The sequence below is a fragment of the Mytilus trossulus genome, unplaced genomic scaffold (assembly GCF_036588685.1).
Source record: "Mytilus trossulus isolate FHL-02 unplaced genomic scaffold, PNRI_Mtr1.1.1.hap1 h1tg000234l__unscaffolded, whole genome shotgun sequence".
In the NCBI taxonomy this organism is placed as follows: domain Eukaryota; kingdom Metazoa; phylum Mollusca; class Bivalvia; order Mytilida; family Mytilidae; genus Mytilus; species Mytilus trossulus.
The window spans coordinates 2,906,511-2,924,994 of record NW_026963315.1 but is presented as its reverse complement, the minus strand read 5'-3'; the positions used below and the strand labels follow the sequence as shown (position 1 = coordinate 2,924,994).

The following is an 18,484-nucleotide window of genomic DNA, read 5'->3' as shown; positions in this document are numbered from 1 at the left end:
TTCCTCCCTTTTATATCTTCAACCACTTTTTTTACATTGAAGAATGGACAAAGTTCATTAATATGTATCTACCTTCCAACCCAGTCCAGTGCCATCCCTTCAGCTCCCATCAACCCATGTCTGACGATCATCTCCTCTCCGGAACCATTCAGAAAGATCCTGAACATTCTTTTCTTCTTAATATCAATAAAGTACAGTCTGTCCTCTATGTAGTCGTAATCCAGCGCCACAACACTATCGTATCCCTGGGTTAATCTACGGTACTGTGATCCATCAGTGGATATCTCTCTTATGTAATACTTGTTGGTGAAAATCAACCATGGTGTTATATCTATTGGAGTTTAAATGAAGCATTTGACTTTGAGTATCATCATGAATATTGTACAATTATCTAGTAAATCAATATTTATAGACTTTGGCATATAGGTTAAAAACAAAAAATTCAACTGTTTATAGATATTTTGGGAAAAAAAGATGTGAAGAAAGCTCTTAAAAGTAGTCTATTTTTCCCCCAAGATTGAACCTAGCTGTTTCAAGGGTTAAACCTGTTGACAAATTTTTGGTTTTTATATCTTTCTTTCATCCACCTTTTTAAAATCATCCTTAAAGTTTAATATTAAGCATTGGAGCGTTTTTACTTTGTTATCTTCAACACAGAATTAAACCCTCTGATAAGATTCAACTTAACATTATATAATTCAGTAGAATTTCAATCATTTATGATTTCAATTTCAAATACATGTTTAACGTATAATTCAAACTTACTGTCCACTTTTTTACAATGTCTTTCATCGTGAGTCCTCTCATACCCATCATTACATTTACAGACATAACTACCATGGGTGTTTATACATTTCTGGCTGCAAGCTCCTGCTAACTCATTACATTCATTTAAATCTGTAGAGAGAAAAAGTGAAAATCAACTATTAAGTGATTTCTCAATATTCCATATCATCATACATTTAAATCTTATTTTAGAAAGTGTGTTATAATATCTATGTTATGATGCCAAGTTTTTTTGAACACCGAAAAGGTAAATAATTGCACAATTGCAAAGCAAATTGAAAAAAAAACCTGCTATATTCAAATTCTCAATAAAAATAAATGAAAGAGCTTTTGTTACTATTCAAAAAGTTTCTAAAAACTTTTCTAAATCAATTAACAACAAACACATATTGCATTTTAGTCTATCCAAATCTTTTTTGCAAAGAATTTCCCTCAAACCAGTGCTTGGGGTCATCTGAAACTTGTTGTGAGGTGAGATTTGTTTTGCTTCGTGTTGAAGGCCTCACTGTGATTTTGAAATAAAGAACAGCAAAAAAGTCACTGTTCCTTTGCTTTTTATATGTTTTTTATGTGCATGTACAAATTTTGTGGCATGGATGAATACCCGGTATTCTGGTATTCTTTGTTTTTCTATTACATATTTAAGAAATGCTTCTTTTTGTAACTTCATTGGGGTGTAAAAGCATTGACCGAAGTAAATTTGAATGAAGCGCTGAAATTCTAAAATTGTGAGCACAGTCAACACTTTTACAACCCTATGAAGTTACAAAAAGAAGCATTCAATACTTATAGTTACATTTTTTAGTTAGGATCATGAAAACACTTTTTTATCAAATTTTTATTTAATTTACCTGTGCACTTTATTGTGGGACCTCGTGTCTGCATGAGTGGTAAATATTATTGTGTAATGAGGTTGACTAAGGAATAATGCGAAATTGCAGTGTAGCCAATCAGAATAACGTATTATAATGAAACATACATCTAATGGTCCGAGAACACAATTAATTCGTAGTGCATTTCTTTTAGAACATAAATGAAAATTAAAAAAATCCAAACCTGCGCTTTCTCAATGAAATTTTTACAGTGTGTTGTACTACTTTTGGGACAAATTATATCAAAATTATAGAAAACTTCATCGCCTCTAACTCAAAATATGGACAATTTTGTGTTTAGGGTGTCTTGAAATCTTTTGACAGCTTCCGAAGTGCTAATTTTCAACCTTTTTCAGCTGGATCAAATCACTACTTTTCTGTAAAATTCTGGACCCAAATTTTTTTACAGTGTAGATTCACCCCCCTACTTACAATTTGAGGCATTCAACATGGAGAAATAAAATTGGAAGGGGTATAAAAATTATTGGCAAGTAACCCACTGTTAACACTAGGGACTATATTCGTGAACAACGAAAATCAAGGGACGACAATTGTGGTCTCTGACCTAATGTAATTATTTGAATGTGCAATTGCTCATCAACAATGAAATAAGGCCATTATGGGTTGTACATGTATGTTACTAATTTGAAAGTATGTAAATAACCTTTCTATATATATATTTTTTTTAACTGCATAGTATACCTTCACAATTTTTCTTGTCCTTCATAAGTTTATATCCAGGGTTACACTGACATTCAAAACCAGTTGCTGTATCCACACACTTCTGTTGACAACCATGAAAGGGACTGTTACACTCATTTATATCTGAAATACACAAAAAATACACAACCATGGAAGGGACTGTTACACTCATTTATATCTGAAATACACAAAAAATACACAACCATGGAAGGGACTGTTACACTCATTTATATCTGAAAAACACAAAAAATACACAACCATGGAAGGGACTGTTACACTCATTTATATCTGAAAAACACAAAAAATACACAACCATGGAAGGGACTGTTACACTCATTTATATCTGAAATACACAAAAAATACACAACCATGGAAGGGACTGTTACACTCATTTATATCTGAAAAACACAAAAAATACACAACCATGGAAGGGACTGTTACACTCATTTATATCTGAAAAACACAAAAAATACACAACCATGGAAGGGACTGTTACACTCATTTATATCTGAAATACACAAAAAATACACAACTATGGAAGGGACTGTTACACTCATTTATATCTGAAAAACACAAAAAATACACAACCATGAAAGGGACTGTTACACTCATTTATATCTGAAAAACACAAAAAATACACAACCATGAAAGGGACTTTTACACTCATTTATATCTGAAATACACAAAAAATACACAACCATGGAATGGACTGTTACACTCATTTATATCTGAAATACACAAAAAATACACAACCATGGAAGGGACTGTTACACTCATTTATATCTAAAAAACACAACCATGAAAATGAGAGAATATTAGAGATTGAGATAAAATCCTGAAAGTATTTCCTCCTAGATCTTATATTTCTTTAAAAGAGTATAGATTTCAACCAAGGACAGGACAATAACAAAAAAAATAACATTGCAAACAGGTTTTGCATACGAGATTATGATATGGGCTATTCCAGAAAAAATGTATGGTGGGGTTGGAAGCAGTTTGTCACAGCACCCACAACCCAGACAATTGTAATTGGGAATCCTAGTGCATTATACATGTGAAAAGTTGCTCATACTCATTTAAAGTTGAACATCAGAAATGCAACTTTTTTTCAGAAATATACTATATTTCTTAAATATTGATTTATCAAATTGGTATCTAACTTTGGTTTGAATAAATTGAGAATGGAAAATATCTATTTCTAGAATTTATAATCTGCTGTGGTTACTTCAAAAGTCCTCATTACCTTGAGGTTACTAACTATTAGTATTGAAATCTCTAATCATGCCCCTTCACCTAGAGGTGGGGTCATGAAAAGGAAGGGAGATAACTCAATTCTTTATTTACTTTAAACAATACAGTTTATCAGTACTCACTACAATGTCTCTCATCCGATTTATCATCACAGTCTGGTTCCCTGTTACACACCAGGGTTTGGTTGATACATCCCCCAGAACCACAGTGGAACTCATCTCCTGGACACAGTGGTTTGAGAGAGGCTGAAATAAAATTAACTAAATATGTATATTTTCATATAAAAATAAAAAAATACAAATTTTTGGTTTTCTTGACAATTTAAATTTATAACATGGTGAAAATAATCTGACAAATGAAGTAATTGGCTTTACAATATATGGCCATGTTCATCTCAAGCCTTCTATGAAATCAAATAAAAGTATTTGGAAAAGTTTGTAATAAATAAGAGATCACCTAAAATGAGAATTTGAAATTTCAATGAAAAGGTACATATCATCATTTATCTCGTTTTTATATACCTTCCTTATTCCTGCCAAAAAAAAGTAATGAAGCTAGATTAACCTATATTACTTACAACATCGCTCATGTTTTTCATCAGAGCCATCACCACAATCAGGAAATCCATCACACACATTCTGTAAGTAAATACACTGTTTGTTGTCACAAGTGTACCTTCCTTTACCACATTGTGGATACTCTGAAATATAAATTTTTATATGCATTTGTCATATTGGCTGACATTGGTAATTCATATTAATAAGTTTATGTTTTTCTGCCTGTAAATAGGGTTTCTAAAAAAAAAATGCTTTCATCTGTTTCTGAATTTAAGATACCCTGTGATTGTCACACCATTACCTGAAAAATAATATAACTGTCACTCTGCAATCCAACGTTAAAAATATTTTTTGTCTTTTTTGTGTTAAACTGGCAAGTGCTCTGAATGTGCATTCAAAAAAATTTCCACTTTTCACTTATTTGAAATTTTCATTGTACAGATATTTAAAAAAATAATAGTTATTTGGTGTTTAAAAAATAAACTTTTACCACAGTTTTTCTTCTCATCTGAGCCATCCCCACAGTCGTTGTCATGGTCACAAGCAAAGGATTGTGGGATACATATACCATTGTCACACCTGTATTGATCAGGACGACATGTGCGTATTGGGCAGTTTTGTAGTTCGTCTTCTCCCTCATGACAATTCTTGACGCCATCACAAACCAGCCTCCTATCTATGCAAGCATATCTTCCTATTTTCTTGTTAGACTTACATGTAAATGTGGTCTTTGGACATCTTCTTTTACCTAAAATGAATTCAGCTTTCATACTGACTGAGTCCATACCTGCCAACTTTCACGATTTAGGTGTGTACTACACGATTTTTACCCTTTGTCACGATTGCACGATCGTGTTCCTGAAAAACCCTCTAAAACAGGATTTAGTAATAATCTACACGAAAAATATTGTTGTTCTCGATTTTGAACTGTGTCCAATGGAGGACAATCGTGTTCAGCCAATCAAATTGTATGTTTCACATGATCAAATTAATCAGCCAATCAAAAACGTTTTCTCTCAAGATTATTTTAACATGCTAGATATTGAACTTGTGTTGTTTTCCTCTGTTTGTTGGTCAGAATTGTAAAATCGTGAACATGGCAAATGATTTTTCAACTGCAAGGAGGTTTTTACACAGAATAAGAATAAAAGCATGGCTGATTGACAAACTTCAATGATGCAGTATTACAATGAAGATAATGAATAGTAGTTTATTCACTAATTTATTGACATAAAACTTGCTGTAACATAATTTTATTTATATATTCAATTAAATTACCAAATCATTTAAAGTATAAGGTACTATTCTGAATTTCATTATTTTTCACATGGACACCCCCCTCCAAACATCAATATGAGGAATCCCTTAAATGAGGAACTCCGCTTAGTCTAGGGTGCATTTTACTATTGTAAAAAATAAAATAGAAAAATGTAGATTTATTAACTTAAAAATGGGACATTCTGACATTATATTTGGAACAGCTTTTTTAAATGAAGGGTCCAATTACTTTGAATAATAAAAAAGATATAAGGCCAAAAACATATCAAAATTCTTGGACATGTGTTGATACCAGATAGATCATAAGATGTATACATGTAGTTCTTTGGGAAAAGTTTCTTCAAATAATATGAATGTGTGCTCATTTGTACTTAAAAAGTGGTTCTTAATGTCCTAACATTGAGGGGGTATCCCTAGGTGTTGTTCCCAACCCGATAAAGGTCCTTCTTTGTGTATAATTTTAAATTGGAAAAGTCAACAACTATTTAGTATCCTTACACATGAAAATAATTCCTGGTCTTACAGCTACATGTTCATAGTTTCTGCTGATATAATAACTAGAATCATGCAAATGAACTGAAGAAAAGGCATGTAAGCTCATCTTACAAATATGATACTATTTCTAGACCACAAAACAGCACGCGCAAAATAGTCGTCGCAAAGATTTGTAACCTTTGAAATTGTTGTCACGCGCTAAAACCCCCATGGGCATTTTCAAAAGTTGGCAGGTATGTGAGTCATGAGAAAATTTGATAATAAAATTTTCTTTTATCAACATAAATAGGAGAAAAAAATGATTAAAATGTAATATTTTATAGTTTGATTAAGAAAAATTGTTTGAGATATCCATAAAAATATTTGGTATTAGACCCCAAATTTCAAAACACAACATTAGACTAAACCTGAGACTCAATATAATAAGTATATGCACCTTGAACTCTGACCTACCACATTTGAGTTGATCTGATTCGTCACTTTTGTCGCCACAATCATCATCCCCATCACAAACAAACTTCTGACTAATGCACTTTCCATTGGCACATCTAAACTCTGTACAAGTTTGGTTTGTACTAGGGTCTGAAAAAGTAAAAATTAATGAGATTTCCAGTAAACATATACAGTAAAACCTGGCAAAACCGAATCCTGCGAAAACCGAAAACCTGTATAAACCAAACTTGTTCTTAAGCACTGTCATATATCAGAATATATACATTGTCATCCTGATTATACCGAACATCGGTCAAAACCAAACAAAATCATAAGTCACGAAGAGGTTCGGTTTAAACAGGTTTCATTGTACTCTTCTGATTCATTCTTGGATTTTAAAATTACAGAAATCTTATCAATGATTTTAGGATCAAAGAGAATGTGTCAATGGGACAAAGGTAATCCCATCACCTTTTTGGATATACCAATATAAAGGGACATATCTCTAAAACAGTAACAGTAACACTACCCAAATTGATCTTGCTTGGAGTTTTGTGGTAATAGGCATTGTGAATAAGTTTCATAATGTGTGGTTGAGGCAAATTAAAGTTAGAGAAAGCTGCATGTAGGAAACCTATTCAAATCAGTGCAATAATATATAAATAACACATAGCTGAGAGGGTGATAGAGCAGATTGGTACTCCGAGGTCGAGGGGTTCCAATCTGCTCTATCACCCTCTCAGCTATGTGTTATTTAATTTATTATACTGAATGTTCTGTTATTACTGTCGATTTTTTAAAATTCAAAGTAATAAACTATGACATCTTGTACATAACCATCCGTATTTAATAAAGCGCATACTTCATCAAACGTCTCTGTAAAGGGTAATAGAGTATTTGCCATAGGATAGAGTCGTATTTACCGGTAATAAAGCGCACATTTGATCAAACGTCTCTGTAAAGGGTAATAGAGTATTTGCCATAGGATAGTGTCGTATTTACCGGTAATAAAGCGCACATTTGATCAAACGTCTCTGTAAAGGGTAATAGAGTATTTGCCATAGGATAGTGTCGTATTTACCGGTAATAAAGCGCACATTTGATCAAACGTCTCTGTAAAGGGTAATAGAGTATTTGCCATAGGATAGTGTCGTATTTACCGGTAATAAAGCGCACATTTGATCAAGTGTCTCTGTGAAGGGTAATAGAGTATTTGCCATAGGATAGTGTCGTATTTACCGGTAATAAAGCGCACACTTGATCAAGTGTCTCTGTGAAGGGTAATAGAGTAAATTGACACCCTCGTATTAGCCAATCAGAATCTAGCATTTTGACATGAAGTATAATAAAAATAAATGTTTGGCAGCTGCCTGCTCTCCTGAACACACCCTTACATCACCAATCTTTTCCTTAGGAAATCAGGTTAACAAATGTAAATTTTGTGGGTAAATGTGAACCACAAATCTAAATGTTCAAAAACAGCTTTTATATTAGGCATGTAGGGCTGACTTGTGCAAAACCATGCAGTCTAACATAGACTAAAGTACAATTCTTCATCAATCAATGCAAAATATCTAGAATATATAACCTCTGATTTGTTTCCATTAGTTTGACTATTGTTGGAAACTTTAATTTTGCCATTTTATATGGGACTTTCCAATTTAAATTTTTCTTGATGCCTGGTATTTTTATTATTTTATTTTCTCCTTACTGTTACATCCAGGCTGTTCGTCTTCATTTTCTCCACAATCGTTATCACCATCACATACCCAGGACTTAGGTATACATTTCTGTGTCACAGCACAATGGAAGTCTTCTGTAAAACAATTGGAAGGCACAATTAATACCATAATGGAAAAGTTTTAATTTTTTTTCTCCTGAGATTTAATGAGTGATAAGTTGATGAAAATTTGAGAAAAATCATTGAAACGATCACTATGCAATGTAGCAACTTTTTTAAGTACAGTCAAACCTACTTATGCGGTATGGGCTTTGCTCATTGTTGAAGGCCGTACAGTGACCTATAGTTGTTAATGTTTGTGTCATTTTGGTTTTTTGTGGATAGTTGTCTCATTGGCAATCATACCACATCTTCTTTTTTTATACTTAATGGTCACCTTGTTTCAGCAGTCATCTATCTGTAACAGTCATTTTCAGACCCTCCAAAACATTTTCTCTATATAATTTTACTTGAATCAGCAGTTGCCCTGATCCCTACTATAAACTATCCTAGAATCAATTTATTCTAATGTTATTTCAAAGGTCACCTCTCTGGAGCAGTCACTTTAGATAGTTACCAAGGGTAACTGCTTATACAGGTTTGACTGTAGTCATAAAGTTGCACCTGTTTCTCTATTAATGACCAGATTTACTCTACTAGGAGACAGGATTGTCCCCCCCCCCCCTTTTAATTGGCCTTTTCAGAATCTAAAGCATCATGGGTAATTTCATTGTTTGTACCCCAAAGTGAAAATAACGTTACGTCATTGGTTGAATTTCCATTGTTTATAACGTTTTAAACCAATCAAAATGCATTAGATTCTGAAACGACCAATTGTATCTAATATTTTGAGGGTCTTTTATAGGGGACTAAGTAATATAAGGTTATATCATTGTTGAATGCTGTAAGATTTCCAATAATTGCCTACATCCACTTCATTTAAACTTTGGTGAATAGTTTTCCCATTGGCAATCATACCACATCACCTTATATCAATATTACTTGGATATATACACTTACGAGGTGAGCAGGTGATAGCTCCACAAAACATTGTATTCTCATCACTATTGTCTCCACAATCATTCTGACCATCACATAAGTAACGTCTTGATAGACAGATTCCATTGTTAGGACATTTGATCTTCCCTGGAGCACATGTTCTTTCAGCTGTAATATAAAATACACAAATTACACATACATAGACAGATAACATTTTTTTTAAAAACACTTGATTGGTCAAAGAGTAACAACTTGTTCTTTTCTTTTAGTAATTCTCCTACTGCAGTAAGACATATATTGGAAACTAACCAAATAGAATAAAGCAAGACCTTAAAAAATAGGCATTCATTTATATGTCCAAACTTAAAATTTTTCAAGACACCAATATTTAATGAATTATAATCTTTTGATCTGAAAAGTTGACTTGGTGAAAACAATAAAAATATCTTGTTTCATTCTTGTAAATTCAACATATTCAAGAGTTTGTTTCATTCATTTTAATTCCATGGAAAAAATGTCCTCAAGCTTGTATTCCTTAAAACAAAGCTATAGAAGAAGAAGAAGAATTGTTTATTATAGTGCAACCTGAATATAAAGTTTATCGTTACATTAAATACATAATATAAAACTTCAGCCAGCAAATAGGCTTATGATGCACTGTTTGAATCGTTATTTAACATACATATAATTAAGAAACTTTATCATTGTTCATAAAATTTAGTGTCATGTTATAAATATAAGCAAATTGCAAAAAAGATAAGAATAAATAATTTCAAATCCAATGATCATAGTGTTATAGTTCTGATATGATAACAGTCTGCTATAAAATTTGCCACGAGTTTGCTAAGTTTGTGGTTATACTCACGACAGCCATTTTCATCAGTTTTATTTCCATCGAGACAATTGTCAACGCCATCACAGACCTTCAATAAGTCAACACATCTCTTATTGGCACACTGGAACTGGTCACTTGTGCATTCTGGGTGAGCTGAAAAATACATGAATTGGATATTTTATAATTTTATGGATGTTGATTATAAAACTATTGTTAGCGTTATGAAACTGGTAACAATACATCTTTTGTTAGAGCATTGAAACTGGTCCCTTGTACATTTTGGGTAAGCTAAAAAATATCTTATATTTAATAAAATACATGTAGATATAGTTGATTGTAAAATCACAGAATGAGACTAGTCAGACTTCTCTAAGTTTTACTCTGCGTATTGTTTTTTTATCTACATTGGTTAGAGGTAATGGGGAGGATTGAGATCTAATAAACATGTTTAACCCCGCCGCAGTTTTGTGCCTGTCCCAAGTCAAGAGCCTCTGACCATTATTAGTCTTGTATGATTTTTAATTTTAATTTTAGTTTCTAGTGTATAATTCAGTTTTTTAGTATGATTATCACTGAACTAGTATACATATTTGTTTAGGGGTCAGCTGAAGGATGCCTCCAGGTGTGTGAGTTTCTCGCTGAATTGAAGACCCATTAGTGGTCTTCAGTTGTTGTCTTCTCTATTGTCTGTGTCAGGTTGTTGTCTCTTTGACACATTTCCCATTTCTATTTTCAATTTTATGCTCAGATTTGTAGTTAAATGAGAAACAAGACAGGTGTGTAATAGAAACTGCTTACTATTTTGAAGCACACTAGTTTACCCCAGGTTTTTGGTTAGGTTCCTGTTGATCAATTGCTAGTTTTTTTATGTATTGTTTCATGGATTTCTTCATTCTTTTGGTAGTTTTTTTTACATTGTGTAGTCATTTTCTTTGATATACTGTGGATTCATTTATTTTCGTGGGTACCAATTTTCGTGGATTGAGGAAAATTTACATGTTCGTGGATATTTGATTTGGTGGTTTTGCCAAAGTCTGCATGTAAGCCATAAGAAAATTCGTCTTTCGTTGAACATTTAATTTTGTAGTTCAACTGTTCCCACGAAATCCACGAAAATTGGTATCCAACGAATAATAATGAATCCACAGTAAAGTCTTGAATACATCCTTAATATCATCAGTCAATCTTTCTTTCTTTTATACATTTTACATAATAAAAAATTCCTTGCTGGTATTTTTTTTTACATGTGAGAGATAGAAACTCCTGAACATTAGACATCAATATACAAAGTGTGAAGCATCAAGGTTTTATACCCTCTAAAATATAAGACTTTTAAAAGTAGATAATGTTGCCCCCAGATCACTTTCCCTTAGTTGAGTTATCTGCGGCAGACGTCATAGTCATGGAAAAAACAACTTTAAGTTACAAATGAAAGAGAACTTACTGCACTCGAACTCATCTGAGTCATCTCCACAGTCATTGTCATGGTCACAGCGGTACTTTAGTGGAATACAGTGGCCATTGTTACATCGGAAATATGTAGGATCACAAACATGGTTAGCTGAAAATACAACATAAAAAAAATAAAATAGCATAATGGTAAAATATTAAGTTTATAATAGCTAAATAAATAAAATAACAATACTACTCTTGTAAATTAGCTGAAGATACTACATCATGAAAAATTAAATTACATAATAAGTGTCTCATAAATAAGTTGAACTGTGAGATATTGCTCACTTATGATACCATTGCTTTTTAGTATATAGTTGACAGTAAGTTAATGTGTGAGGATGTGAAAATGTACACAGTATTATCATGCTCCCATGAAGTTTGATATCAAAATTTTAGAAAGTGTACAAATTTCAATATTTATCGTATTTTCACTGAAGTAATGTCACAGATAAAATTGAGAATAGAAATGGGGAATGTGTCAAAGAGACAACAACCAAACCAAAGAGCAGGAAACAGCCAAAGGTCACCAATGGATCTTCAACATTGTGAAAAAATCTCACACTCAGAGGCAGACTTCAGCTTCATATTTTTAAACCATTTTATGGGTTCTTACCACAGAAGTTTGGATTCTCATCAGAGTTGTCATTGCAATCATCAGAAGCATCACAAACCCATCGCTGACTCAGACATTTACCATTCACGCACACAAATTTGTCAGGTGTACACGAATGGTTAGAGGGTATACACATTCTACCACTGTTACCAAGGATCAATCCACTGTTGTCATCACAAGAACACTCAGCCTTCCCATCAGCCCCTGGGTGGCAACCATGACTACATCCTCCATTGTTGATATCACAAGGGTTTGTATTACCTAAAGAAGAGTAATCAGATTATTAACATTTTTGCAAATCTTTTTTAAAAAATATGATTTTTCGAAAGGCATCTTTAATTTAACTAAAGGCTCAAAAGACGGTATTGTATATCTTAAATTTGGTCATAATCTATTTTGACTCACATTCATATTAGATGTAAATGCTTTTCTCAATACGAATGCATATTGAAACCTCCCCCTTTCCCCCATAATGACATCTCTTTTCATGGTACCAAAGCATTTTGCCTTCCAAAAAACTAAATCAAACTTTATTAAAGCATAGAAGTTTTTTTGTTTTTGTTTAAGTAACTTTATATCCAATATTTTAATGAAATGCCAATGTGAAATAAGTTTAATGGCAGCTCAAGGTATCTTAAAATTAATGCAGATTTCCAATACTCATCCTACCATTTTTCTTCTGACTTTATTCATCCAAGAAAACTGTTGAGAGACCATGAGAGCCCCAAAATTCAAATAAAATCTATCTTAAATTGGCATTAACTTTGAAAGTAACCTTAAATCTAGTTTTGGCCAGAGAGGAAACAGATGCACATAAAACCTTATTAACCATAACTGTGATACATAATGCATTAAAATCTGAAGAAAAAATTTCTACTATAAATACAAACATTTCTGTCTTTTTGGAGAATAAATATTAATTCCCATAGGTCTGTTAGTGATACCCTCTGACATTACGACTAGATTGGATCCTGTATGCTTCTCTGCTCTGTATACACCATCTATAAATAAAAATATAATACAATTATTTTCCCTGCTATAAAATATGAGAACATAACACTTCATGGCTATATACATGTACATACAGAATGTGGGTAATATTTTTTTAGATCAATATGTTTCAAAGTTCTTCGACACATATAACAGGATCAATAAAATAAGAATTTTTCCTTCATGAAGTACTAAATTCAGGTTCATCCAGTATGAAGTCGCAATTCATAATTGTTTCCATGGCTTGTAAATTTTATCAATAAAAGTTAATATGCTAAAATCAATTTTTAGAAATTGAACCAACTTTTTGGGCGATTCCTTCAAATTTTGACTGATTTCCCTTTGTCAGATGTCAGAGTCTCTAATTTCAATCATTTATTGTATGAATAATGATCACTAGGGCAAAAGCTTAAAGTTCTAGATACTTCAAATGCAGATATTTTAGCGAGATAAATACCTTCAAATCATTTAAATAATTTTACTACAAAAAGTACTTGTGAGTCATAAACATTTCAGTATAAATTACCATCTTGTTTTCCTGATCTTTTTAAAGAGTGAGCACCAGCCTTGATTATACAAATATTTATAAATAACAATAAGTTTTCAGATAATTCAAATCGTACCAAATTTAAGAATTCATCATCTTTATTGACTTATAACAGCATAAGATTGACAGTATAATAGATATATTTTTTAATTGTGTACATACGTAATGTCCAATCAGTCCAGTAAACATGATGACCAAACACTGTCATGGAGAACGGATGGACAGTCGACTGGACAATTACTTCTCTATATCTGCCATCCAATGTGGATCTCTCTATCCTGTCCCTGAAAATAGAAAAACAAGAATGTGTCCAAAGTACACGGATGCCCCACTCGCACTATCCTTTTGCATGTTCCATGGACTGTGAAATTGGGTAATAATCTAATTTGGCATTAACATTAGAAAGATTATACTATAGGGAACTTATGTACTAAGTTTCAAGTTGATTGGACTTCCATTTCATCAAAAACTACCTTGACCAAAAACTTTAACCTGAAACTTCCACTTTCATTTTCTATGTTCAGTGGACCGTGAAATTGAAGTCAAAAGTCTAATTTGGCTTTAAAATTAGAAAGATCATATCATAAGCAACAAGTGTATTAAGTTTCAAGCTGATTGGACTTCAGCTTCATCAAAAACTACCTTGACCAAAAACTTTAACCTGAAACTTCCACTTTCATTTTCTATGTTCAGTGGACCGTGAAATTGAAGTCAAAAGTCTAATTTGGCTTTAAAATTAAAAAGATCATATCATAAGCAACAAGTGTATTAAGTTTCAAGCTGATTGGACTTCAGCTTCATCAAAAACTACCTTGACCAAAAACTTTAACCTGAACGAACGGACGCAGACGGACGAACGAACGGAGCCACAGACCAGAAAACATAATGCCCCTCTACTATCGTAGGTGGGGCATAAAAAGCCAATACAGCATTATACACTTCTGTTTTGGCATCTTAGATTGGAGATTAAGAAGGATACCCCAAAGGTGACAAGGTCATGTTTAAATAAACTGTTGACACAGATATATTTATTGGCATAAAATTCAGAAAAAGACAACCAAACAACAGCAATGAAAGTGCTGGGGTATTTTTTGTTATGGTTTTGTCACATTTATCATTCATGTAAGGATTGTTTCCGTTGTTACACAATAATTTCTGTATTTACATCAGTAATAAATTAAGATACCTTGCAACAATATTTTTTGGGGTTATTGCTTATAGGACTAGCTATTATTAAATTGCATCAGTCCAGTATGAATTTTTCATTTATGTCCACATTCATTCAATTTAAAAGCTATAGAAAAGGTCCATCATAGAACTTTTGACTATTTACCTTAAAGCATCAGCCCAGTATATCATATCTTCATCATAGTCTACACTTAGTCCATTAGGCCACCCTAGGTCTGTAGATACAATTACTTTCCTCTGGTTCCCTGCCATAGTAGCTCTTTCTATCTTAGGACTCCTGCCCCAATCAGTCCAAAATAGATATCTAAACAAGTTTTGAAATATAAAATGTTTGATAAATTGATGCTGTGGATTCATTTATTTTCGTGGATATCAATTTTTGTGGATTGCTGAAAACTTGCATATTCGTGGATGTTTGATTTCGTGGTTTTACCAATCACTGTATACAAAGCCTATTCAAAATATGCTATTCGTTGTACATTTGAATTCGTGGTTCACCAGTACCCACGAATTCCACGAAAATTGGTATCCAACGAATATTAATGAATCCACAGTACATGGTTTATAATCGAGATATTTCCTTGTCTAACTACATCATGTACATCAAGTTCATCTGAAAATTGCAAAATTAAATAGCCACCCATTGGGATAGAAAAGGCTAAAGTCAAAATAAAGTTTACGTGAAAATAAGTTTGTTTACAGTATATTTAGATATATTTTTGCTTTAAGTCTTTGATGTACCTAATTTTAAGATACAGTTGTTTATGAACTATGTAAGGTTCCAAGTTTTCAAAATATTATATAGATGAATACAAGGATACCTTGAGTATATTTCAATAAGGCAGCAAGCTTATTTTGGACACACATGAAAAGGTGAAAGGATTAAGTACTTTATTCAGAATCTTTTTTATAATATATGAACAAAAGTACTCCATGCTTTGTAAAAATAACAATTTACTTTCTTTTATTTAATCTTAATAATTATACATTCCATTTTAATACTGTTTACAGATCTTTTCATGTTCATTAATTTTAAAACTTTCTGGAGAAAAAAAAACTCTTGCTAACGGTACCTACCCTTTACATGGATGAACAGCCACGGCTCTAGGACTTATAACTACTGCCAAGGTGACTTTTTCTATGGAGTTCAGGTTCATGCTGTAAATGCGGTTCATATACACATCAGCCCAGTATAATCTTTTACCAACCCAATCAAATGCAAGACCTTCTGCTGTTACTGTGTCTTTTATCCAAGCTAAAAAACACAACATAACATAAAACAATTTTGATTTCCTATAGGTCTATAGATCGATTTAGAATGACACAATTTGATCAGGATTTATTTCCCTTTTGTCTCAATTCTGTTGGTCTAAATGCGCAAATTTGTCAATAAAAAGCAATCAAATTCAACTTTTTTCTATATTGGCCGCTAGACTTTTGATAAATGGTTTTACTAAACAATCTTTATTTCTTTTGAGTCATAATTTATCACTTTATCAATTTATCTATCAGACTTGTATCACTCAGAATAATTTCTAGTTTGAATAACATCTACGGCAGGCTTAATAAGCTTGATACAGCAAAATATAAAATTATCTCCCTTTTTTTTCCTTCAAAATATTTTGAAGACATTCTTTGTATACATATTTCAGAAGTACTGACAAAAAATGTGACTATGTCAATACTGATTCATATACTTACTTTCGTTTGTATTAAATGTGACTATGTCATGAATAACAGAGCTAGAACTGTTCTGAAGCACTCTACTGATAGATTTCCCAATTATCTGTGAGAAATAAATATAATTATCTTCATAGTCGAAGTCCACTGCCACAGCACCATTTAATCCTTTGACGGGTGGCACTGGTGCAGATTTCATAGAGGGGTCTAGTGAAATACTAAGTATTTCTGTTTCAGCTGCCACTACCAGAAATTCTTTCGGAGCTGAAAAATATTCAAATTCAAATAAAATAATCAGGTAAACTTTTTAACAAAAGAATCTTTTTTTACTGTCTCTTTTTATAACCACTCTAAAAATGTGGCAATTAAATGAAAGTACACTTTTAAAATGTAAATGAAAGTAGAGACAAACAAGAATGTGTCCCAAGTACACGGATGCCCCACTGGCACTATCATTTTCTATGTTCAGTAGACCGTAAAATTGGGGTCAAAACTATAATTTGGCATTAAAATTAGAAAGATCATATCAAAGGGAACATGTACACTAAGTTTCAAGTTGATTGGACTTCTACTTTATCAAAAACTACCTTGACCAAAAACTTTAACCTGAAATTTGCACTATCATTTTCTATGTTAGGTGAACTGTAAAATTGGGGTCAAAACTCTTATTTGGCATTTTAATTAGAAAGATCATATCATAGGGCACTTGTATACTAAGTTTCAAGTTGATTAAACTTCAACTTCATCAAAAACTACTTTGACCAAAAACTTTAACCTGAAGCGGGTCAGACGGACGGACGGACGGACTAACGAACGGAGGCACAGACCAGAAAACATAATGCCCCTCTATTATGGTATTTGAATGATTGATTGGTTGATTACGTCAAATCTCATATGGACAGAAGCTTTTGCATTTAGTACCTTCACATGATGTATTGTCAGATGCCAGGTTTCCAGTAGAACAGGCACACACAGAAGTAGTCTGGTTTGGATAGGGTGTGAGTCTGTTAGTGTGTGTGTGGTGTATGTGTGTATATGTGTGTATTTTAAGTACCTTCACATGATGTATTGTCAGATGCCAGGTTTCCAGTAGAACAAGCACACACAGAAGTAGTCTGGTTTGGATAGGGTGTGAGTCTGTTAGTGTGTGCATGTGTATGTGTGTGTGTGCTTGTGTGTATTTAGTACCTTCACATGATGTGTTATCAGATGCCAGATTTCGAGTAGAACAATCACACACAGAAGTAGTCTGGTTTGGATAGGGTGTAAGTCTGTTAGTGTGTGCATGTGTATGTGTGTGTGTGCTTGTGTGTATTTAGTACCTTCACATGATGTATTGTCAGATGCCAGATTTCCAGTAGAACAATCACACACAGAAGTAGTCTGGTTTGGATAGGGTGTGAGTCTGTTAGTGTGTGCATGTGTATGGTTGTGTGTGCTTGTGTGTATTTAGTACCTTCACATGATGTGTTATCAGATGCCAGATTTCCAGTAGAACAATCACACACAGATGTAGTCTGGTTTGGATAGGGTGTGAGTCTGTTAGTGTGTGCATGTGTATGTGTGTGTGTGTTTGTGTGTATTTAGTACCTTCACATGAGGTATTGTCAGATGCCAGATTTCCAGTTGAACAATCACACACAGAAGTAGTCTGGTTTGGATAGGCAAAACACAACTGTTCACATCCACCATTGTCAATAGCACATGGACTTGACGCTGAAAAACATAAAGAGAGGTAAGATTCTGTAAGTTCACAAATTTCTACGATTGCGTAAATGCCTTTGGATAAGTTTTGCTAAAATAAAACATTACATATTAGATTTTGATAGCATTATTTGTATGAAGCATTTTCTAACCTTACAATGACTAATTCCACATTTTTGTTAAATGTTCCTTTGAAAACACTTTCAACATTTCATTCTAATGCAACAACGTTTGTAATGTTCATTTTGATTGGATAACGTCACTTTCTTACATGGCATCAATTGACAATTGATGCTATGGGATGTACGCGCAAGCGCAGACGGCATATGCCAGATTTTAAATACATGTTTTAATGTTGTTTTCTGTCAGTTTCATTAGAA

General features: G+C 32.9%; 1 protein-coding gene across 1 annotated transcript in view; it reads right to left on the bottom strand.

The window, feature by feature from the left end:
• The window catches only part of LOC134701240 (low-density lipoprotein receptor-related protein 2-like), a 113,074-nt gene that overhangs the window by 30,921 nt on the left and 63,669 nt on the right, over nucleotides 1-18,484 (bottom strand). Inside the window, exons 37-54 of the mRNA XM_063562370.1 lie at nucleotides 17,991-18,116; nucleotides 16,422-16,664; nucleotides 15,798-15,975; nucleotides 14,866-15,024; nucleotides 13,695-13,816; nucleotides 12,886-12,996; nucleotides 11,996-12,256; nucleotides 11,372-11,488; nucleotides 9,958-10,080; nucleotides 9,114-9,260; nucleotides 8,085-8,189; nucleotides 6,395-6,523; nucleotides 4,659-4,916; nucleotides 4,189-4,311; nucleotides 3,734-3,856; nucleotides 2,361-2,483; nucleotides 766-897; nucleotides 73-331 (exon numbers count right to left, since the gene is read on the bottom strand). Coding sequence (XP_063418440.1) covers nucleotides 73-331; nucleotides 766-897; nucleotides 2,361-2,483; nucleotides 3,734-3,856; nucleotides 4,189-4,311; nucleotides 4,659-4,916; nucleotides 6,395-6,523; nucleotides 8,085-8,189; nucleotides 9,114-9,260; nucleotides 9,958-10,080; nucleotides 11,372-11,488; nucleotides 11,996-12,256; nucleotides 12,886-12,996; nucleotides 13,695-13,816; nucleotides 14,866-15,024; nucleotides 15,798-15,975; nucleotides 16,422-16,664; nucleotides 17,991-18,116 — 2,839 coding nt within the window. The remainder of the gene's footprint in view (nucleotides 1-72; nucleotides 332-765; nucleotides 898-2,360; nucleotides 2,484-3,733; nucleotides 3,857-4,188; nucleotides 4,312-4,658; nucleotides 4,917-6,394; nucleotides 6,524-8,084; nucleotides 8,190-9,113; nucleotides 9,261-9,957; nucleotides 10,081-11,371; nucleotides 11,489-11,995; nucleotides 12,257-12,885; nucleotides 12,997-13,694; nucleotides 13,817-14,865; nucleotides 15,025-15,797; nucleotides 15,976-16,421; nucleotides 16,665-17,990; nucleotides 18,117-18,484) is intronic.